The sequence below is a fragment of the Lissotriton vulgaris genome, chromosome 5, assembly GCF_964263255.1.
Source record: "Lissotriton vulgaris chromosome 5, aLisVul1.2, whole genome shotgun sequence".
NCBI classification, from domain to species: Eukaryota; Metazoa; Chordata; class Amphibia; order Caudata; family Salamandridae; genus Lissotriton; species Lissotriton vulgaris.
This window is the reverse complement of record NC_141693.1, coordinates 1016700403-1016725610: the sequence shown is the minus strand read 5'-3', so window position 1 is coordinate 1016725610 and position 25208 is coordinate 1016700403. Positions and strand designations below refer to the sequence as shown.

At 45.3% G+C, this 25208-nt stretch overlaps 1 protein-coding gene across 1 annotated transcript in view; it reads right to left on the bottom strand.

The window, feature by feature from the left end:
• The window catches only part of SLIT1 (slit guidance ligand 1), an 842620-nt gene that overhangs the window by 277510 nt on the left and 539902 nt on the right, over window positions 1–25208 (bottom strand). Inside the window, exons 10-12 of the mRNA XM_086922632.1 lie at window positions 19966–20037; window positions 16309–16380; window positions 15146–15217 (exon numbers count right to left, since the gene is read on the bottom strand). Coding sequence (XP_086778758.1) covers window positions 15146–15217; window positions 16309–16380; window positions 19966–20037 — 216 coding nt within the window. The remainder of the gene's footprint in view (window positions 1–15145; window positions 15218–16308; window positions 16381–19965; window positions 20038–25208) is intronic.

The following is a 25208-nucleotide window of genomic DNA, read 5'->3' as shown; positions in this document are numbered from 1 at the left end:
ACGCACAAGCAAACCAAACCCCACAGCCCGGCAGGACCCAAGGCAGGGCACGCGCAGGGGATGAACCCCTAGGGCAAAAAAACATCAACTGAGGACACAGCCAGGCAGCAAAAGCCGAAGCCAAGCAAACCGCCGCACGACCAGAAGAACCCGAAGGCCCAACCCAAAATTGGGGCAAGGCCAAAGAAGGGAAGGCCCCAGCAGAGCACAGGCCAGAGAGCAAACAGCCCAGGTGTCACCCAAACGAAACCCAAGAGGAGGCAAGCAGGGAATACAGGAGTGGGCGGCAGACCCAAACCAGCACAGCCAGAACCAAGAGCCCACAACACCAAGAATGCACCATACCTGCAAGGCCCGGAACCCGAGATCAGAGGAACGAGCCACCCCACAGGCAGAAAAGACACCAGCAAAGAAGTGCAAGGCCACCCAATGAACCTCCAACACAGCCCCACAAGCAGGCCCGGACCGCAACAAGAGCGCAACCAGGCAATCCCGAACAGGTCGTACCAAACAGAAACCAGCAGACCAGCCAAGAACAGGTTCCAACAGGAAGAAAGGCTGAAGGCAACAGGCAACCACAAGAAGGCACAGCCGAAGGCCAAGCAGAAGCAACCGCAAGCCTGCAGACCAAGAGCGACCAAAACATGGCCCCACAGGGAAAAGCTGAGGCACAACTCCGGCAAAAAGAACACCAGAAAGGGCAGGGACAACACCCCCCCCCCCCCCACCTCCACAGCGAACAAGCCAGAGAAGAACACCGCAGGCCAGAAGAGACCCAGCGGAGGCCACCAGCACCCGGGGAATCCATCCAGGCATCAAACATCGCCCACCCAGCAGCACCACTGACACCAGACGAGACCAGAAGAAGAAGGGAGGAAAGGACCAAGAAAGAAGCACAGCCAAGAGGCCGAACCCAAGACACCCCTGGGGTATCCAAAACCCGCCAGAGCAGATGAGGCACCCAGAACTCCATGCTGCAGCGAGGAGCAGAGAGGACCGGCCAGGGCATACCGAAGCACACCGACAAGGGAAACAAAGCCAGAAAGTAGGCCAGAGCAGCACCACGGATTAGAAACCAACCTCATCCAAAAACCCAAGCGGGCGACCCCACACAGGAGAGAAGCCACCCCAGGGAAGGGAGGAAAGGCCACAGGCAAAATCCCCCGGAAGGCTAAGACTGCAACATCCAGGCCCAGGACACAGCCAAGGAGCACCAGCACCAAGCCAGAACGCCAGGGAAAGCAGACAGCCAGGGCAAAATGTAGCACCAACACGCGCGCCGGGAAGAACCACTCAGAAGTGCAGGCAAATGCAAAACGGAAAGGGACAATGAGAGGCAGAACAACAGCAGGACGACAAAGACAAAAACCTGGCACTGCAGCCACAGGCACAAAAAAGAAGAGAGGGACCCACCAGCCAAAGGAGGGGTACCGTTATAGACTTCAGTCACAAGAAAAGTGCCCCACAGGTACATTAACTATACAATGCTTGCACACTACCTCACACCAGTACCGAGAGAATGGATATAAAGGATGTGATCCACAAATATCTGCACTAAAAATTACAATTAGTTTTATTAAAAATACATGTATCAAATATACTTTAATTGAATAAAAAGCATAGTACATAACTAGTTAAAAACATAAGAGTTAAAAGCCAAAATATTGGTTGCATAGAACAGTAAATTGGGAACAAAAAGGAAAAGAACACTAGTTCCTGATTCTAGAGGGAACTACTAAATCAAGTCAGTATTCAATTGTAACCACAATGGATGAAAGTCAATATTAATCATACATACAATTTTTAGTAGTATCCTCTTCACAGGCACATCCTCCAGGACCAGCAACGGGCACAGACCCACAGAGGCACCCGTGCACAGAGCACCACCCCAGAGACACAGGGAAGGCCAAGTCCCGGCCAGGATCGAAAATCCCCAAAGACAAGGACCCCCCAAAAAACAAAACACCAGAGAAGGACCGCAGCATACAGGAGGAGAGGTAGCCACAAACAAGCCAAGCACCCCCCCCGCAAACCCGGAACGGGGAAAAAGCAGAGCACCCACCGGAACCCGGAGAGGAGGCTGGGACACCACCAGAAAAAAAAGGGCCCCATCCCCACAGACAGCCCAAGGCAGCCACGAGGGCAACGCAGGAGCCAAGAACAAAGAGCACAGTCCCGACGTGCAAAGGGAGAAGAATGCAGTGGAAAGGAACTCAGCATAAGAAACACAACCGCAACACAGCCAGTGCCACATGCACAACGGTGGAAGAATACAGGAACAGAGTAGTGCCCACCAACACGCCCGCCCTGCCTAACAAAAGTGGGGAAAAAGCAGCAGCCCAAGGAACAGGACGCAAAAGAAACCTCCTGTCCACAGCATCCCCGACAGACTCTCCGTCACCAAAAAATTATAGGAGAAGCAAAGCACTCTACACAGAAAGCAACAGAGTTCTTATTTCCGCAGCACGCCACCTGAGAGACCGAGCAACACTCACCAAACAAACACGGGCAAACGTGGGAAGCTGTGCCAAAAGAGAAACCCCCAGGCCAGAACGAACGACCGACATGAAGCACACAACGCCTGCCATGGTGCAAAGGTGAAAGTACATGTCGCAAGGCCGCATCCTAGAGTGCCCCAAGAGGAAGCACACACAGCATCACACACCACACAGGAAAGGCAACAGCCGAAAACAGGAGCATAGGATAGAAAACCTTAGCAATGCACCGACACAACCCGCGAAAGCACAGGCATGAAGCACCGCCACGTTCCCAGGCAACAGCACACAGGACCATCAGAAAAAAAGCACAACAACAGCGCCAACCCAACAGAAACATGCAAAAAACACCACTGCAGTGTAGGCACAAAAACAGGAGACTCGCAGCCAGAGCCCGAGGGCTGAAGAAGATGCCTCCTAAGCAAATCCGGGATTCACTATCATCTCTATGCAGATGACACTCAACTCTACCTCAAGGTTGCCTCCACTCATGATCTCTCCATCCTAAGATCTACTCTTGACTCCATTCAAAACTGGATGTCATCTCATCAATTGATTCTGAATCCCTCCAAAACTGAATTCCTCCTCTTCTCCTCCTCACTCTCTCCTCCCCCGGTTCAATCATGGATGGATCAGATGAATCTACTAAACAACAAACCCATCATTGTCGACAGCGCAAAATCTCTTGGTGTCATTCTAGACAAAAAACTCAATCTAACTCCCCACATCAATTCTATTGCAAAATCTGCTCGCTACCAACTGCGCCTTCTTTGGGGAATCCGTCGCTTCTTCCCGGAGCAGGACCTTATAACCCTGGTGCAAGCGCTGGTCCTCTCCAGACTAGACTACTGCAATTCTCTTCTTACTGGCCTCCCCAAATCTCACCTGTCCCCACTTAAGTCTGTCTTCCATTCAGCAGCTCGTTTCATCTATGGGGCCAAAAGAAGCGATCACATCACACCGATGTTATCCACCCTCCGCTGGCTTCCCTTCGAGGCTAGAGCTATCTACAAGACCGCTTGTATCACTCACAAAGCCTTGCACTCCTCCTCTCCCCGCTACCTGGCGAATAAACTAAAACTCTCTGGAGGCTCTAGACCTTCACGCAATGCCGAGAATCTACTGCTTGAACCTCCCACTTTCAAGAAGGAAAGAACAATGGCCCAATCCTTTTCAGGCAACGCAGTGAGAATCTGGAACTCGTTTCCGCCTGAGCTCCGGACCACCACCTCCTCCCAGGCCTTCAAAAGGGACCTCAAAGTTCTCCTCCTCCAGAGACACCTCCAATAGTAATTCAAGTCCTCTTGCTATTTGGAGGAAGGCTTCCCACTACTGATATTTACTACTTTCCATGACCATGGGAGTGCCTTCCCAGTGTTCTCCTGTGATGGGAGTGTCTGCCTTTTTGCAGTATTCTCCATGTACTTGTGTTCGGTGCCCTTTTGTAACATGCAGACAACACTTTGCCCTTGTAACACACGGTTGCTACCTCTCACATGTTTTTACCTCTGATACTTGCACAAGTGCCACCTTGCCTACGTAACGCCTGTTCTTGTGCCGAGCACTTATTGCAGTATTATACCTCAAATTATACTCTGTTTTCTCTTTTAACTGCACACTTGTCACTTTTCCTCTTGTGCACTTTTGACTACCTCATGTATTTTTGGTTGTTCATCATTTTTTACTACCTCAAGTATTTTGTTTGCTCACAATTGTCACTATTACCTTTACTACCTCATGTATTTTTGGTTGCTCACAATGTTTACTACCTCAAGTATTTTGTTTGCTCTCAATTGTCATTATTACCCTTACTACCTCATGTATTTTTGGTTGCTCACAATTTTTACTACCTCATGTTTTTTTGTTTGCTCACAATTGTCACTATTACCTTATGTAAGTAACGTATGTTTTAGCAATCTGCTCTTTTGTAATGTTTCTCATTATGTTTCATTTCTGTTCCGAATGTGAAGCGCTCTGACGCCTTCGGGTAAAGTCCACGCTATATAAAAATGCATAAATAAATAAATAAAATGCCACCCAAAAGATGGGGCGAGCACCAGTCGCTGAGCGGGAGTCCCCGCAGAGTCCGGAGGCACGCAGAGAAGTGCCCTGAGCAGAAAGTGGTAGAGGCTAGTGCAAAGCAAGAAACGCCTCGAGGCTAGACGTTTAGTGAAAAAACGGCAGGCCGACGGTCCGCGGCTGCCAGGGCTGGCCCCATCCATCCACGAAAGCATGAGCTCCTCTGCCGGGCGGGCGCTCGCTGCAGAACATACAATGGAGCCCCGCCCGCAGCCCCTGCAGTGTGAAAGAACCCGCGCCGGACAGCCCACGAGAGCCGCGGGCTCCCCAGAGCATCAACAACGCCAGCACCATGGGAGCAGAAGCAAAGACCCTGCAGCGAGGGCCGGCCACACTCCGAGCGTAAACTACGCCTGTAGGGAATCGGCATAGAAATAATGCAGAAGCTCCAGGCGAGGACCTGGGAGGCCAGCTCACCAGCCGCAAAGGGCCGACAGAAACTACACACATGGGAATCAAAGAGCCGGCCGAGAAACCAAACCTCCCAGCAAGCCCAGCAGACCGGGAGGCATGGAACCAGCTACCCCGTCCGCACAGCCAGGCAGCCGGACCGGGCAGAACAGGAACAGAAGCCACTCAAGCCCAGCAGGAGCAGCACCAGCATCTACAATCAAAACTGTCGACAGAAAAAAAAACAGGTGGAATGCTGGGTAACTACCCCTTATGTACTCCTGGTGGGAGGGGCGGGGTTAGTGTCCCAGCATTCTGATCTTTTTTTCTGTCGGCAGATGCTTATCTCCACATAGTAATGAATTGGACGAGGACATAAGGGACCAGGGGGTAATGCAGGATCCTATATGGAGAGAAGGTTCTGATAACCTAAGATTTGACACGTGGGAGGGAGAGATTATTATTATTTTTATACACTGTGCAATGACCATGTAGGATGGCAAAAAGAAAATTTTGTTGCGCATGTTTTGTCTGAATTTATACAGCCAACAAGTCTGTCAGTGACTGGTAGACAATGCAGCAATCTTCTGGCTGGTGCAATTGGTTCTTTGCTACTGAAATCTGATATCTACCTACCTACCTACCTACCTACCTATCTATCTACCTAAGAGCAGGAAAATTGGCATTGAGCAATTTATGTTAGAAATACAAATATTTGAACTGTATCTCTTTGAATACTGGAAGGCAATGCATTTCTGCGAACAGCTGGGTGATTGTTTCTCATCTTTACACTATTAAAAATTAGCCGAGCAAATGCAATTGGAATAATTTGCTGTGTTTGTATGATTGCTAGGAAGACCACACAGATGTAACATAATCCAAGCATAGAATGAATTAAACTCAGCACTTCTTTTTTTTCATAAAATGGCTGGACAAATTGGTAGAATTTTCCTTAGACTCTTTAGAGTAGCAAAACATTTGTAATTTCCAAACGCAGCTCTTCTCAAACATAAACCCAAATGCCTTACCCTACTAAAGCTTCGGTTTTAGTTTAGTTTGGATTTATTGTAAGCTCATTCTGGCTCATCCATTATGCCAGTGCCACCCGGCATGTCTGAAACTGTTGCTGAATTTCTGCTGATGGCAATTAAGACAGCACAGAATATCCATCTGTCTTAATATTTGCACGTCACAGCTATAGTGGCGGCCTAGGCTGGTGACACGGCTATATTCACATGTCATGAAGAAAGTATGCAAAAAAGAAGCAGGAACACTGGATAGTTCCCAGGTTTTAGGCGGAGACCCACGCCTTTATATTGAAACACTGTACAACATCACCAACACTGTTCATGTGCTCACCTTAAACGTCTATGTTTTAGATCGCTTTTAAGCATTGGATAAGCAGAGTGCCATCCACGCAGAGCAAGAAAAGTGACAAAGCCTTTTGCCATTTTTGTGCATGAAGAAAGGACTACGCCCGCAATTGTAAAACTCACAGATCACACTTGAGTCTGATCTGGACATGATTTCAATGCAAGCAAGGCACCCATTATCAGCACTAATATAGGCATTTCTGAACTGACTACTTCTAGTGAATTTTTAAAGGTCATTTATATATTTATTTATTTATTATGGAGAAACCATGTCTGATAGTCTTCAGAATGACACTTAGTCCGAGTCAACCTTACGTGAAAGCAGAGCTAAAGAGTGCGGTCTTCAGAAGCTTGGGTTTTGCACTTGGGGTGTGGTCAAAAACACGCTGTCTGTTAAAAAAAGGAAACTGCCTTCTCCCACATGATGTCATTCTATGGTTGTTCCATTAATGCCTCCCAAGGGAATTTGTGAACACACCAGGGTGAGGAGGGGGAGATGTCCTCCTACAGAAGTGGGTGTTACTCAAGAGGTACTGAGGACCAGTATCCAGAATCATTGGTGAGTTTAACCCCATCGCCGCAGGGCTAATTCCCCAGCGACATGGGGGGAGGGGTGCCGCGCGCGGCGCCGCGTGCTGATGATGAGCTCGGCTCGTCACTCAGCACGGTGGCACTGTGCTGATGTCGAGCTGAGCTCGTCATGGCCACGCCTGCTCAATGGAACGCCCTGCACAGCGGGGTAATTATCCCCGCGTGGGTGTTCCGCGGAGGTCATGACGAGCTGAGCTCGTCATCAGTTCAGCGCCACCGCGCTGCATGACGAGCTGAGCTCGTCATCAGCACGCAAGAGGCTAACAGTTGTGGACATAGTACTTTCTTCATGCAGCAAAAAAGTCAACGGTTTTCAAATCAGCTACCTTCATCTGAAGAGCTCCAAATTGTCAATTATATGTCATTTTTGCTCTAAAATGTATTGCTATACACATTAAAAAAAAATGACCATAACGTACCGGCATGGGCTACTGAGCTTATTGCTGGACATAAGAGATTTGTGGAAGACGAAATGCATTATACTCAAATACGTGGTCCAAAATGAAAAGTAAGCTTAGTTTGGTTTTTCCATTTTGGCATGTTAAAGGCCTAAGAAAAAGGGAAAAAGTGGCAATGTCAGCCATGAACTGCACCCTTAAGTTATTCATTTTGGATTGATGGAGTAGCCTAACATTCAGTGTATTTTCCTAACAAAATATAGCATAACATTCCATTATGTTTTCCTAAGCGAGTGAACTTGTTAAATTGATCGTATTGCCTGTCGTTATTTGTTTAGTACAGTTACATGCTTTATTTCCGATTCGTTCTTTCAGAAATTTCACACTGTTATTACTTCCTTTTATTCGCTATGCTAGCACCTGCGACAAGCATAACGGTAGCTTAGGTTCAGCTTTGCCGCATTTCTGGTTATTATTCACTCTGAGGGAACATACATAGGGAAATCTAATTCAAATTGCTGACCTCTTCAATATTTAACTCATGCAACACAGTACAGAAACAAAAGTTGCTGCACTGCGTTGTGTGGGAGCGATAGACTAGGAAAGAGCTGTATCTACTAAGATATGGCACTGTCCTGCTCTCTCCCGGCACTGGCGAACAATTTGGCTGCCTTGTTCCACACACTCTCCTTATGCACCTAAGTGCAAGGATGTGTGTGTGATGTTAGCATAGGTTTTCTATTGGAGAGCTACCCTTTCAGTACAAAATACTATGCTTAGATAAGCTTTAAAATGCTTTCCATTTCAGTTGTGTGCTGTACAGTGCAGCACACATGCAAAGTCAGAAAATTCTGTTGAAGCCACTCTCAAAAAGGTGTTATTCTTTGATGCAAAACCGTGTCTATTATTATTTGTAGATAGGGAGTTACATCAAAACCCATGGGTGGTTCAATATTCCATGTGCCTCTCATGGAATGCCCTCGGCTGCAATGTACTTCAAAGCAGTTGAAAGCACTGCTTTGCTTATTTTGAGGCAAATTTCTGCACCAAACAAGCTTTGACGCTGGAAAGTACATTTGAATTAAACATTTTGAGTTGGATTGCATCACTTTTGTGTTGCAAACCAAGTGCAAAATATAAATAAATCTGCTCTTGAATGTGATAATATAAGCAGACTTCATGTTTTTTTTTTTTTGTATCCTCATTTTCATGCATAGCTCCAATCTATCAAAACAAAAATTGCCACAGAGCAGGAAATCAAGCTGCGCTTCTGTACTGTCTCAGCGTCAGCTGGCAGGGATAACATAAGGGAGGGTGGCGGCCAAATCCCAGCAGTAAATACTCGCAAGCCTTGAAAACTCAAGCACAGGGGCAATTTTGTTGGTAGATAGTGCCCGAAGTGCCGGTGCCCCACAGGCGCCACGGCGTCTTGCCATAGAACCAAGGGTGAGCGATGTCTGCATTAATCATAGGACCTGGGGGGGAAAAAAAGGAAAAAAAAACCCAGGCTCAACGTAACTGCTCCAACTGTGTTCAAAAAGCTCTCCTACCCTGATTCCCACTCCTTGCCAGGTCGAGTTTTGAGATCTGGATGATTGAAGAACGCCATTCGTGGAAGGTGGACGGCAGGGCGTCCATCCAGTGCCTACAAATTTCCCTACGCGCCGCCAGAATGGAATAAAACACCAGGTTGAAGGTAGCGCTGCGGGATTTACCGCTCAGACCGAAGATGACAAGGCCGAGATCAATGGAGATGTGAGAGCCCAATAACGAGGACAGTTTGCTGCCTATGGAATCCCAAAATGAGGTTATTTGTGGGCATTCATAAAACATATGAATGTCAGATGCTGCCAGTAGTCCACACCTTGGGCATAAGACCGGGCCTGTCAGAGAAAACTTTGACAGCCTCAGCGGGGAATTATAGGCCCTGTGTATTGAGAATAGATGGTTCCTTCGGAGCCAGGCTGGTTTGACCAAGTCCCACAGCACCCCGCAAGAAGCAGACCAAAGCTCCTCCACGTCTGTGCCTGGCATTGAATCAGCCCACAATAATGTTGGGAGGCAAAATTTTCCGTCTGCTTCCTCTAAGATCTTATTGTACCAGAGCGATATTTCCTTCTTTGCAGGGGGATTGTCCAGCAGGCACGTCACTAATTCACTACATCCACCTATAGGTAGACTGCTGTTCCGGACTGACTGTGTACAATATGCCTGAGCCCAGCTTGATATTTGTATATATTTGAATCTTGACAGGCTTGGCCCGACTTTGTTGGTCAAATAGTCCCAAGGGAGTAGAGAACCATCCATGAACAGGTCGCCCCAGGAGGTAATTTCAGCCTCTTTTAGTGGTAGTGTTAATGCATCTTCTGCCCAGGCTGGGGGTGCGGGTAAGTCCCATATAGGAGCCCTGTTTGAGTAATAACCTAGTTTGATCGTGTGCCTCACTTTATGCCACATAGTGGCTATCCCTTGCAGTACCTTCAGTTTTATTTATTTTTTAAATTTGGGATCTCCAAATTTAAACAAAAAGCTGCCCTGTCCAACTCCCTCACAATTCAGCAAAGTAGAAAACATATGACCTACCCCTGTTTCTGTTGGTGTTTTTAGTAACATTTGTGCATGTGAAAGCTGAAATGCCCATGCGTAAACCTGGAGATCTGGACCCGCCAGCCCGCCCTTCTCCCTGCTGCGTCTTATTTTTTTCCAGGAGATTCTTGGATTCTTATTGTTCCAAATGAAAGTAGAAATCACGCTCTGCAGCTTAGAAATTAATTTGGGATCGAAAAAAAGCGGAATAGAGTTAAATAAAAACGAAACCTTTGGCAGAATAGACATTTTTACAAGATTAACCTTACCTAGGATAGTAAGCGGGAGGTGTGACCAGTCTCTCATATGTTTTCGGCACTGCGCAGCTACTTTAGCAAAATTAGAAGAGGCGATCAGATTAATATCTTTAACTATGTTTATCCCCAGATATCGTAGGTGAGCTCTTGATGTTTCATTGTGTATAATTGAGTTGACATTCCAAGACATTGACTCTATTTTTGAAGCATTCACCTCATAGCCTGAAGTTTTACCAAATTTAAGAGCTAGATCTATGACCTCTGGGTATGCTGTATTGATGTCTTTCGAACAAAATCATAATATCGTCCGCATAAAGTGCCATTTTTCCCAGTCCCCGAAAACAAAAGATTTTATCAGTATGTTATCTCTTAGTTTTTGCGCAAACGGCTCTATGTATAAATCGAATAGGAGAGGAGACAGGGGGCAGCCCTGTCTAGTTCCCCTAGTTACCCTAAATGGCTCAGAAAGGTCCCCGTTAATCAGGATTGAGGCTGAAGGGCTACGATATAGCAGGTTGATTGCTCTACGAAATTTGTCCCCGACATTGAATTTTTGCAGGGCCTCCGACAGGTATAACCAATTCACCCTGTCGAAGGCCTTGGTAGCGTCCAACGTGAGAACCGATAGGGGGAGAGCTTCCTTTATGGCCACGTCTATGGCTCCTACTAGATCATAAGTGAGCTCACATAGCTGTCTCCCCCTTACAAAACCTTTTTGCTTGGAATGCAGTATTTCAGGAGCAACCTGGCCAAGCCTTTTGGCAAGCAGACTTCATGTTACAAAATGTGTGTATTTTCAGCACACAAATGTACATCTCCTCCCCTAGCTCAAAAGGATCGGATCTTCATCTGCGCTTCTCTTGGAGAAGGGGTACTAATGTTTGCCTGTTAACTGACAATGACAAAATGGGTTTGGTACTATGAATGGGTCCATGATCTTATTAAAAATATTGTCATAATTAATCTCTTGATTCCGTCAGAATCCCACTAAAACATAAAAAGACTGACACACAAAGACATTGTGGGAGTATGCTATTGTAGAGGAACAACCATAGATTCAGGGTCTATATATCAGGCACCAGCTCGAGAAAGAGAACTCAGTATTATTCGCAGAAGGCATATAAAAATTTAGCCTCATGGTTTTCCCCAAAAGTGAGATGTTTTAGGATCTCCAGAAACACTCTTGTTTTGGTGGAACATGCTTGACAATTTTGAAAGTGAGCTAGTATTCGGAGTTTTTAAGATCGACCGATGGAAGAACAGATTCTATGATTCCTAAATATTCCTTTTTTGTCTGCTGTGGTCATGGCTAGAACAATGAATAGGATAGTCCATGGAGCGTCACAGCGGTGTGTAGCCAGGCCCCAGACAAGTTTTTGTGTAAGCTTTTAGCATACAGACAGATGATGTTGGAGCGGCGGCTTTCAGGCTCAACTTGAATGAGTAGAGAGGGACACAGACTGGATGAAGGTGCAGAGGTGAATGACTGGGAGGAGTAGGTCTTAAGAATCAATTAATTTGGATTTGTAGAGCGTGGCTGCATCACCAATGATGGTATTGAGGCATTGCCCATTCTCCTATTGGTTGAACATCCAGGATTTGAGGTCCTTCCTGACCTGCTGGAGTGATGGTGAGGCTCTGAGTTGCAGGGGGAGGTTGTTCCAGGTCTTAGCCGCCAGGTGGGAGAAGGAGCGGCCTCCACTGCTCGTCCGGGGGATGCATTGGATGGCTGCTAGGGAGAGGGATTCAGAGTGGAATTTCCTCGTAGGTTGCTGGAAATTAATTCCATTGTTTAGGTACGCCGGTTCTTCATAGTATAGTGCCCTGTTAGCATAGGTGAGCAGCTTGAACTGGCATCACTTTGTGACTGGTATGCAGTGGAGTTTCCTGAGGTGTGGGGTGATGTATGTCTATCGGGGGAAATCCAGGATGAGTCTGGTTGCTGTGTTCTCGATGAGAAGGGCTTTTATTCCTACACAGAAAGAGGTGCTGTAGTTCAGTCTGCTGGTGATAAGAGCTTCGTCTGATGTTAGGTGGAAGCAGTCTGTTGACATTCCTGCGCCTTCAGAGGGTGAGGAAGCAAGTGGAGGAGATGGCCCTGGACTGCTTCTTCATGAGTAGCTGGCTGTTGATGATGATACTGAGGTTGTGAGCTTGTTGGGTGGGGTAGAAGGTTGGACCCAGCTCAGGTGGCCATCATGCATTGTTCCAGAGGGTGTCCTTACCTTTCCTGAAGATGAGTCCTTCTGTCTTGTCGGGGATGAGATAGTTGTTGTTCACCCAGGCTCCATGTCTTTCATGCATCTTTGGCATATGACCTTGGTGGTCGCTGGGTCATAGGTCAGGGAAAGGATGAGTTGGTGAGTGTGTGTGAGAGAGGAATAAAGACAGATAGTCAGAGGAAGAAATATGCATGTTATGTTATGTTAAGTGAAACTTCTTAAGCGCACTAACACCAGAGGTTTCTTGGTGCATATAATCTAAATTTCTCGAATCCAGTTCCCATAATGAAATCGATAGAATGGAAAATTAAAATGGTGGTGCGCAGCAAGAATAATTATCAGAGGAATAATTTCAAAGGCATCAGGGTTATACGTCAGTAGCATAGGCATTTATCTCATGGCTAGCAAGGGATAGCTATCATGGTGGCAGAGCTATTTATAAGGGACAGGGGAGCTGTATATCAGGGACAGAAGTCCTTTATCGGGCTCAACATAGCTAGATATCAGGGGCAGCAGGGCTACATTCAATAAGCATACGTACCACCTCTTTGGGCTAGCATGGCTAAGCATCAGTGGCAGCGAGCCCATGCTCTGGGGCAGCTGAGCTAATTACAAGGGACAGCAAACAAATACACTGCAGAAGCAGCACAATATACCATAGGTAGGAAGTCCTCTTATCCAGGGATAACAAATTCTATATAGAGGAGGGATGAGCTTGAAGCAAATACATTGGCTCCACCAGGTTTATATATCCTGGTCAATAAGAATGCATATTTGATTCAGAAGGGCTATAACATCTTGGCCAGCCGGGCTTTATGCCATAGACTGCAGGTCTACATATCAGTACAGCGGGTTTTATACTGGGGAAAACTGTGAGGCTTGCTCAGCTCCCGATGCTTCATACTTTTAATCTTAACTTTAGAATCATGTTCTATGCCATTTACTTGGCCATGAAGGCAATCAATTAGCTTGGAAGATATGTTAAAACAATGGAACAGACAGCTGCATGCCAACACGTCTTTTATTTATCAATCAAACTAATACCAAAAAAGCAAAATACACACCTTATGTGCACATCATTTGTCTACCAATTACCTTTTTTCTTACTCTTCTATAATGCTCCAGAAAGATTGAAAGAAACTACTTTGCCACTATGCCTATGAATTCCACTTCTCTTCTCTACATGTCTTCTCAATTTCTCCCCCACAACACTCTTCCCTTCCCTTCACTGGTCCAAGACATTCACTTATGGCAGCATGTAAAGTGTATTTTAATGAGGAATGCTCTCGCGAAATCATTTGGTGGTTTCAACCAACTGTTGGTTTTAGACTTGTGGTGATGCAGTCACAATCTTTCATTTGCATTTTAATGACATTCTAATGCCTACACATGCATCATGATGATAAGGTGTGACCTTTACATTAGCAGTTAACCATTGTTAGAGTATGTTCATGTTAAGTTATCAGGAGTCATTGTAGGTCTAAGATGACAGACTCCTTATTAAATGTAAAGTTGAATTTTGGCTTTCTGTGCATAACTTTATGCACGTTCCAGGCTGTGATCGTGTTTTGTTAGAATTCTGAGTGAGTGAGTATTATTTCTGTTGCATTTTAACAAGTTGGACCTGCGGGAAAAGGGAGATGGAGAAGAAGAATACTTTCTTGTGCAGTATCTATGAAGGCTATGGTGATGAGAAATTCTGCACTGTACGAACCATGAGAAGTGGTCCGACACGTGTGACATCGTGAACGTTAACCGGGAGTCATTCCTTCTCTGTGGGAATGGTAGGAGTTGTATCTCTCTCTGTTGAATCTCATGATTTGTTTGTGTGTTTTGGTATTGGGCAGTTAGACTTTCTTCTGTCCCCACCTTTAGAGGTGACCTTCCCTTTTCCTGCTCTTGACACCCCATCCTCCTTTTAGCAGTGCTGGTAGAGATAGTTTCTCGAACAAGCACATTTCTTCTTGTTCTGATTGAAACTTTCATTTGGTTCTATTTGAGATATTATGTTTGCTAACATCTGCTGCTTATGAATTCCCAGACTCAGCCAGCAACTTTACCTCGAGGGAATTTCCCTTCAAGAGAACAGAATCTGCTATATTTGCCTATTCTATCTTTCAATATCTCAACTTCGCATTTGCCTTTGACTTCCCTGGCTTATATTAATTTATGCTCCATTCGTGTAATTATTGATTCATGACAAAACTGATTTGATTTGAAATTGTAACTTTACTAATGTGTTAATAAACCCTTAGGGTTTGCAAATTGACTACTCTCTATCATTACTGTTGGCAAAATCTGCTTTACTGTCATTGATATGTTATTACATTTGATGATTTAAACCTCAGTTTGAGATAATGAGTAAAGACCCGTCAAATAATTATAAAGGAGTTTGGAATTTGCACTAATTTGCATGGTTTTAAGCACCCTCCTTTCATCCAGCTATCACTTGGCAACTCGTAGTAGACATTGCATTGTACATTTGACAGAGATGGTCCATCTGTTATTTTCACCTCTGTCACATACAGCAGAATGCACTGTAATAGTAGAGCTATTTATCAACAAGAATTCTGGTGGACACATCTGTGGCACGTCTCGAAGAGCTAAAAAAATGTATGGTTAATCTGCGTGAAATTCACAAGGATACATGTTTTAGTCTTAGGGTTTCACATAGGTACTATTTGTCACGTAGGAACTATTTTTCATGTTGTAATGGCTTTAGCTCATGGCAAAAAGAACTTTTTCTTTACTTACAGCAGCTGCAGTGCGAAGAGTCCACTGAACACCCCCTTGGGAAGATCTGTGATTTTGTTTCCATACAGTACCCTGAAAAATATGTAATCGTCAATAACGGATAAAATGTTCCCCAACACATAAAAATCTTGCATTCACAATAAACATAAATTGCCATTGATCATTAGCATTAGACGGAGGCCAAGGAGGGCAGTTTGTTAACAATAGCATATAACTTTTGTGTATAAAAGTGGCCTGAGAAATGTATTTTTTTAAGACTAAATGAGCTAACATTTGATTTTTTGCTGGTTGTTGTTCTCGTATCATCTTAATGAAATGCTAATGAATTTAAAGATTTTTTATCAAAGCATAACAGCTATCAGCAGGGCCACTGGAATTATGCGATTGTGCAGCCACAGCGATTTTCGTATAATTATAGATTTGCCACATTTGCCACATAATCCATAATCTGCCATTTAATCTGCAGATGTCAGCAAAAAAAATATACTAAAAATGCAGCGACATGTATGGGGTGCAGCGGAAGGCCCATTGCAAATCTGGACTGGTCACCTTTCTGTTGATTATTGCTATATTTGGATTTTAAGCAGGTATTATTGAGGTGCAGCAAATGCCCAGAGAGTATTACAAAGTTTAAAAATTATGAAACAATGAAGTAATACTATTACAAAATGCGCCACATTATGCCATATAATTTGGGGTTTCTTGCCACTTAATTTACTCATCCCGACCACATAATGTGCCCCTCTCCTGGCGCATAATTCTAGTGGCCGTGGCTATCAGTTATGACATACCACAAACATATGTTGAATAAAAAATGTTTGAGGTTTATGTGTATCCAAATGTATCCAGAAATTCAAAGCTCCAACGGTCACACTCCACCTTTTGCTTTGGTTTATAAACCCTTCCGATGGTTTGTGCATCTGGAATACATGGTGGCTCACATAAGATGGATGCACACACAACATCTATGTCACTGTCACATCACTGTTACATACTGCATTACCATTGTGCTACTGCTTGAAGTGACTACCACCTACACCTATGTTCCCCTCTTTCAATAAGTCTCACATTTTTGCACCACTCTCCATCTTGAAGGAGGCCACCTTCAAAGGTCCAGATAATTCACAATCACACATTTACTACTAGGTAGACTTGGCTCTTACAGTGAGTTCAAGGAACGCAGTCCTTGGAAGGCATCGGGTGCAATCTCTGAGATCTGGTTGTTACTCAGGTCTCTGAAATGTGAAAAGAGAAATAATGCACTTAAACATACATATGAAAGGACGGTGTGTAAGTATGTCACAGGAATAATTGCAAAAAGAAGATTTTAGAGGTATTTGCTAATGTGATATTCGAAATATAATGACAGTATCCTTTTTAGGTGTTTATTGTTAAGTTTATAAGATCACCACATACATTATTTCCAACATAAGTATCATGCAACTAGGCAAAAAAGAAATTAAACAAGCAAGGTTTTACAATGTAACAATGGTGTTGGGAAAGCAAATGTGGAAACTTGTGAACATTCATGATTATTGAGCTAATCATTTTAATCTGCTTTGCCTGTTCGTATGAGTGTGACGTGAGATCCCATGTCGAAGGATCTGGAGGGAGGTTACATGCAACTATATTTAAAATCAATAAAGGGTTATTATAAAATAAACAGAAGTCAACTACCAATCCGATTCAAGTGTGCAATGGTAATGTACATACCTGTACATAAGAACACAGAGCCAATGCGTGTTTCGCAGGCAGGAGCTGCTTTGTCAAGTTTAAGTTAGAAATAGAGAAACATTGAAAAGGATTGCCCCTATGTGTGTATAGGTTGGCTATACGCACATCTTTCTCTTCGAGGTGTTGGACTTGAGGATGAATTGTGCCCACCAGCTAGTCCTGTGTCTCTTGTGGGAGAGCACTGCATTGGGGGGAATGCTTGGACCTGGAGTCCACTGCTTCCAACTGGAACACAACACTTGGATTCCTAGACCCTGAAGCGCCCTTGGGTATAGGTTTATGAGTGACTAAGACAGCCATCTGAGCATGGGACCTGACGGCAATTATGTCATCTACCCTGTGTTACAAGAAGACTCGCGCTTCCTTGTAATTTGACAGTCCTAGGGTGGTGCCTCGCTCGCACCTATAGGGCACTATGCTTACAGTTTTGGCTTTCATTTAACAGCACATTGCTCTTTAATAGTTTTAACCTTGGATGGTGTCCATTGCAACATTAGGGCTCATGCACCGGATAACAAAAATCTGTAATAGAAGAGCCCAGGACTGAAAACATGTAACTCTTCCCACATGCATCAAGGTGGCAAGACACTTCGGCTTTGTAACCCAATGAGATGCTGACGTTGATAATGTGACATAAGATTCATTGCTGGAGACAGACAACTCTTTGCAAGGGAGAGGGAATGTCGATAAGTAGAATAAATGTCCAGCTTGCAACAGATTAAAGCCCTGCACATTACTCTATGTTACACTATATAACACTCGCATCACAATGAAGGACCACATCAAGAACTCTGCAAAAGGTGCGCTTTACTCTCTAAAACACCTCAAGAAAATGAAACCTTTCATTCCTCAAGATGATCTCAAGACAATAGTACAATCCCTAGTCCTTTCTAAACTGGACTATGGGAACGCCATCCTAACAGGGACACCTAAAGCTCACCTAGCCCCAACTTAGGTCAGTCCTTAACATGGCAGCTCGACTCATAACTGATGTACAAAGATTTGAACACATCTCACCAACCCTCAACACTCACAACTGACTCCCCATGGAAGGTAGATGTATTTACAAACTGGCCTGCATCACACACAAGGCCCTCCACGCCCAATCATCCAACAACCTAAACAGCAAACTAGTAAAAGCAGGAAAATCCAAAACTCTGAGAAGCACCAACTCACTTCTTTTCATCCCTCTGATACTGAAAAGGAAAACGATCCAGTGCCAGTCCTTCCCTGGTAACGTACCTAGGATGTGGAACGCACTCTCTATTGACCTCAGATGCAACCCCTCCTTCTCTTGCTTCAAAAAGGACCTGAAACTCCTTCTCCTCAACAAATACTTTACGGGCCAAGTCAACCAACCTAGGCATCAATAACCTAATGGACTTCTCCCCTCACTTTTACCTTCAAGGATGGTGGTTATCTGACTTTTTCAACCACCTTCGTCTTTCTCCCCTCACTCGATACATAAGTATTATGTTTTTGCTGATATCTTTATGCATCCTCATGTCCTGCGATGTTATGCAATGTTTCTTTTCCTTTGTGTATGTAAAGCGCTCTGATACCCATGGGTCTAGCTAGCGCTATATAAAACTTTATAAATAAATACAAATAAAAATCTAATCTCATTAGAGTGCATAGGTACTGGTGGTAGATGTGCAGGAAATTGCAAACTGAATAGTATCAATCAAAACAAAGGCTGCACTGTGTGCCTCAGTCTGGGTCAGGCACATTGCGGGTTCTAGTTATGCACAGGAGCGGCCTGTGCAGGTAAGAGTGGTGAGGCAAGGTGGGGGGGGGGGATTCGACAGATGACGAGGGAAAATTAAAAATAATTAATTTTCCCTAATTGTCATCTGTCGAATCCTCCCAAACCCAGCCTCACCCATCTTACCTGCACAGGCCGCTCCTGGTTATGCATCCAAAAATACCTGTATAGATTAGTGCCGTATTTAGAACATTTCTTTCAATCTTCAGAGTTTCAGGCCTCAAAAAGAAAGTACAATGCACATAGGAATAGCAAGGGTGCTACAGGCCCAAATGCATACAAAGAAGATGCGCCCTTTACACCACGGTTGAGTCACAAAAAAATAAACTTTGAGCACAGTGGGCACACACACTCCAAGGCCATGGTACCTGATGCAACAATGATAGCTACGTCCCTGATAAAGCACTAATAGTATTGTTTCCGAAAAGCACAAACACGTAACTTGCAGTTTGCATGCACAATGGCCTCACTTCATACCTAGCTGACTCAATACTGACAATCAACCATGGAAGCACAATTTGCAGTGTCACCTTAAGGATTTAAGGGGACATGGGCAAGTCATATTTTGTGGACCCCTGTGTAGAACATATCTTGAATTGTAGTAACTATTTTCTGCTAATTCAAGCAGGCATGGTGCCAATCAATACTAAATTATATTTTAAAGTTTAACAGGGTCACAAAAAAATCGATAAGATCACACGAGGTAGATGTAGGCAGAACGAAAGAGAGGTTTAAATAGAGAAATATAATAGACACAAGTAAAAGAGAGATCGTTCACTTGCCCAGGTAGCTCCTTGGATGGCGGGAACCCTTTGCAATAGCCCACTTTGCCCATGCCTTAAAACTTCTCTGACAATTAGTGTTCAAGTAATAAACCTATTCGGGACTTGCATTTGTCTCAGAATGAGATATCTACTGTCGAGCTTAAGATGGGGTACACTTGGTCAGGTATTTGGCGACGAGCCCTGTGGCCGTTTCCTCTTTGGTCATGTCATCATATACTCCATCTTTGCCATCCGCAGATGTCAGGGAGAGTGGATATTTGGCTGGCTGTTTGGGACTCCATCATACCTCACAACGCCTGCTTAAAAGGCAGCTTTGCATGCACAAAATCAATCAAAGGCAGCCTGTGGAAGAGTTTGGTTTCTAATAGGTTTCGTTGTAAAGTGAAAGTTCAGTGTCTCCTGGAGCAATAATTTAAGAGGGTTCATGGACTCGAAGCTTTCACTTGATCAATAGAACAGGACAGGACAGTAAATCACCAGAGGAAGATGGACACGTTAGTAATGAAGAACCTGAACTGGATCCACTCCATACTCACATCCTGCGGAGCTTTTTGTAGGGCGAAAAGGCACCAGGCGGCACAGACTTAATCCCATTGAGCTCCAGACGGCTGCACAAAAGAACATTAATATGAGAAAATTAGGAATTTTTGAAAAAAGAAACATTAACACTTCAAGATTAGGTAAGAAAAATACATTCAGGTTATCGTGCGCGGGCAGGAAGCACCCTTCAAACACATGAAGCAAAAAAAACATTTGTCATGCAGAGAAAAAAAGTCTTTTCGAGCAATAGTCAGCAGAGGGCGCTCCTACACAAGCCAAGGGTTTAGGTAGCTCTAGTTGGTTCTTTCAGTTTGCATCACATTTTACTTTTAAAACAATGAACTTCCTCCACATTAAAAAAAAAAAATTAAACATTTATAATTTGTTCATTTGAGCTCCCAGTTTGTAACAAAGTAGTTTCGAATACAAGCAGCCCAGTACCGTAGGTCTTCATCACATGGTCGGAGTAATGGTGTAGTGTAACTGTTGTCCCGGGGTGGGGTGTTTGCCATATGTGCCAAATACCTCTTATTCGGCGTTTTAAAATCGAAAACCAGCATAGCACGCACAATCTGTTTCTATATACTATAATCCACGGGCCTCATTTATGAAAAGTGACGCATCGCTGCGTGAAAACCGCGATGCGTCACTTTTCACTGCGCACTCCTTACGACATTCCTGATGCGTCATATTTAATGTATGACGCAACATGTCGCAAGGAGTTACAGATACGTCAGTATTTCTGACGTATCTGTAAGCGCAAAAGTGACGCATTGCTGGAGTGTGTCACAAAATTGACGCAACTCCAGCAATGCGTCCTTTCACATGGGGAAAGCCCCATGTGAAAGGGCTTGCGTCAGTCTTACGCCTGCTGTGAAGCAGGCGCAAGATTTTGACGCAACAGCATCCTAAAAGGGACGCAGTGAAATCTCATAGATTTCACTGCGTCACTATTACGAGGCTTTTTGCGGAGGAACGCCCCCTCTGCATACATTATACTTGACGCAGGTATAATGTGACGCAGGGGTGTAAAAAGTGACGCATCTACCTAGATGCGTCACTTTTTAAATATGGCGCAACAAGGCGCATATTTTACGCCGCTGGTGCGTCACAAAATGTGACGCACCGGCGGCGCAAAACTGACGCAAGGCCTCATAAATAAGGGCCCACGTATTTTGCCACCCCCCGCAAAAATGTTGTAGATTTCATTTGACCTGCCTAATATAACAAAGGAAAACGAGGAAGTGAAAGTTATCACACAAATGGAACTTCCAATAAGTTGCATAACACTCACCTCAATCAGAAGTTCTGTGAAAGTTATGTCAAAGCCTAAAGAGTAGGTTGCAATATTTACGTTAATTTGTGAGCAATTCCTACTTTCAGAACCTAGATTTCCTTCACGTTCAATCCAGAGGTATCACACATCTCACGCCAAGAGTTTCTATCTCATTTTTGGGGGTTTCCTTCCTAATCCGAGGCTGCTCCAATGTCAAGCCTGCGTGAGGCTCCGTCAGGGCTTTAAGTGGGATGATAAAACTAGAGGGCCTCTCAAAGGGGCGTGGCCAATGTAATTAAGGGCGTGGCTTAAAACACAATCTAAAAATCTTTGCTGAGCATAGTGTGTCAAATACATGACTTGTATTTTGCTGTTTCTGTCATTGCATCTAAATATGATAAAACACGTTACATCATACCTACAAGGACTATTGGCTTTGTAAATGGTTGTTAGTTGCATTAGATAAATAAGCAGCAACTATGGCTTTTATATAATATTGAAAACGCTTCCACTGAAAGCCCTGGTGACACCACAACGATGTTGCTGCTCCTGAGTTTCAAAATGAGAAGGGAAATCCAGAGAAAAAATGACTCTCTTTAAAGTATTTCCCTTCCCCTACAAGGCTCACCTGCCATGACGTCTTTTCGTAACTTCTCCACTAGTGAGAAGTGAGCAGTTTGAGCACGCGCACATCGATGTGCCTGCTGTCACAGCAGTCCGTAAAAAATGGATCGCCTGTGCCAGGGGACAACACAGAGCCCAATAGAGACCCGTTTCGAAGCCCCCTTTAAAAAACTGCCTGTGATCAGACCCGGTGAGACCCTGCCCAATTAAAGACCTGGACTCCTTCTAGATCAAACACTGCGCTACAGCACACGTTGCATCCTAACCCGCACCACCTATCTTTCTGCAAATCCCTGCCAGGCCCGCCCAACTCAGCTCTCCTTACCTTGGTGGCAAGTTAAGGGACCACATGTAATCCCCTAAACTACCGACTACCCTTCGAATCTTCTTGTCAAAATGACAACACTGCTGTTCCATTGCATTTCATACTAGTTCTAAAAAGGTAATTTGACAAAAAAATCACTTTCGAAGGTCATGACTTTATTGCTGTTGTTGATCTGGGTTTCCTCTGGATTGCAAAGACCTGGTTTACCAAAGACTGTGGCACAATCATCCATCTTGTCTTTCATGTTTTTCCAACACACTTAAGGAGCTGCGACGAGGGGGGGGGAGGTGATAGCGCGTCTGTGGAAACCTGGGGGAAATGGCGAGCAAGCTAATGAGCACATTGCCAACTTTCTACGTTTTACAAATGTTTGACTACAAGGCTCTCCTCGTCCCATTCCTCCATGAAGAAAACATGTCCTCAAATGTGGGACCATATCATAGACTTTGACCAGCATTTACGAACTGGTACAGTTTGTTTATGTGCACAAAGAGTGAGTGTTGACACTCTTCATGGGATATTCAAAAGGGGACATATAGGATACTAGTCCTGAAGAAAGTCCTGACCCTTTGTGTCGGCCCCTGTTGGGCTGAAACATGTCGACCTAAATAAGACACTTAAAGGTGCCTCAAGGGTCCCATGTTTGCTTTTAATCACCCCTACAACACCCATTAATAAACAACTGAATTGAAACGGGCAGGTGCACGGGGATTTTAATATTTAGGATCCCCCATCCCTTAGAAACATCCCTGAATATTACTTATGATCACAACGAGGGCCAACAATAGCATGCATTCCAAACAAAAGCAAAAACATCAAACTCATGACCCATGTCAACATTTCCCAATCTCCCCCACCCCACACCTCTACACCTGAATCATCTTTCATCCAACAATATTCTGCAACAAAAACAGAAACCATAATGGAGCTATTGAGGTGAAGCTCCCCCTGTGTAGGATCTGGATTTAAAGGTTTCATCAAGGAGTGGGTGCCCTGAGTCTGGGGCGGTTACTTTGTGCCATATGGAGCTGTTCAGAGGTCACACTTGCCCCACCAGAGGATCCTCATCATTGGAAGCAACACCACCATCGATCTACAGGATGTCTGTGGGCAGCAAGGCAGTAAAGAGGTTCTTCGCTTCTGTCTGGGACACAACAAGGTAACTCTCCAAGAGACCAGGGGATTGTACTTGCCCCCAACCCCCATTGACCCCTGGATTGAGTTCGATTGCAGATTTGGGAGTCAGTGGTGGCTGGCCACAAGGGACCGGGGGCCACCTGGGTGCCATCGCCGGGGAGGCTTATACTTTCAGAGGGATCACTGTTCGGTTGCCCACTCCCAGGCCACTTCCAGGGAATTGAAAAGCTGGAATCAGGAATCATGAACAACTAGAAAACTAGTGAGGAAGAGCACCACATGTTGAATGGAAATCCCCCCAAGGTAGTGCTTTACTGCATCAAATGATTTGTGTTGTAATTCTGTTGACCTCATATAGTCAGGGAAGAGCATGACATGAAATGATTGGAAGTGAATCTTACCGTGGGGGCGGGCCTCCTGGAGGATGGTGTCCTGGTCTCGGAAGTTGAGGCTCTTGATGATAATCACATGGGGAGGGGCCCCAGGAGGGGCACGCTATACCAATGTTTGATGTGCCCACTCCACCACACACCATGGTGATGAAGATCCTTCGAGCAGCCAGGAACGAAGCAAGTTCTCCCCAAAGGTCTCTGGGCATGGGGTCTCAGCCCCCTCAGGGAATCACAGCAAGCATAGATTGCTCCTACAGGAATAATTTTCAGCGTCTTCGGGTCTGGCTTCCAAGGTGCGAATGGTGAAAGCAGCGTATTCACTTTGACCTTTAGGTCAAAAGAATCATCTTTAAGGGTGGACACTCGGCTCTCCACCTCTGCCATTCAGCCAGCTAGGTTGCGGAGGTCCTGTTGCAGCAGTACCACATCCATACCAGCTTCCCCAATCTTGGACTCGAGGGCCTCTCTGGATGCCTTGATGGCCTGAAAGATCAGGTGTGCATCTGGGAAAGCAGAGGGTGTCTGGAGGATCCCCACCCATGAGTCTCTTGGCGGCTTCAGTGGCGCTTTTGGTATATGTGTCTATTTTGGACTCAGACCTTGGCACTTGAAGTTTATCTTTCCCCATCGCTGCATCTCAGGAAAGCAGCCAAATTTGCCCCGTAGCCTTCAGTTGCTGTATCGCAGACCGTCACACCAGCAGGAATGTGAGGAGAAAGATGGGGCCCCCACCAACCCCGGCTTAAAGGATGGTATGCCCAGGGTGATAGTCTCTCACCCACCAGGCCCACTTACTACAGGAGATCATGGGCAGCACGAGCAGCCGAAGAAGGGTGTTTGGAGCCTTACAAGAGAGGTAGAGAGGGCACCCCGGTGGAAATCGGGCACAGGCCAGATGTAAGGCACAATGAAAACACCCGGAAGCCCCCTTACCCCAGGTGACTGTTGTCCTCTAAGCGTAAATGCCATCCAGGCCTCACTGCCCTCGAATGAATCTAAGTGGTCTATGCACAGAAGGAGGGGAAATAGTATTTCTGCGTCACAGCTTACAGCTCCCAATACTTGCCTGATGGAGCTCCCCCAAGACCAGGAAGACAACCAGGGTCCGGGACAAAGGGAGGCCACTCCGGCATACGTGGCAAGTGCCCCAGCAGGGTGAAAATCAGGAGAACCTACTAGGGGGGCCACATACTGCAAGCAAGGGGCTGGACCTGGTGTTACAGCTTTCTCCTTCAACAGCACTCAGGTGTCTGGTGTAATAGAAAGGAGGAGGGCGGGACTGCACAGTCGCAGTCTCCGTCTGCCACCTGGGCAACTCCTCTCTCTGTGGTTCTCCCCTGCATGCTGCAGCTCCAGTTTGGCACGACAGGTCAGTGGTAGGATCTCGTTCAGGGAGGTCGGCAGTCCATCACAACAATGGCTCCCTCCGATGCCACACGTCAGCCGCCTCTCCGGATTTCCTTTGGCCTCAGGCCCTACGGATGG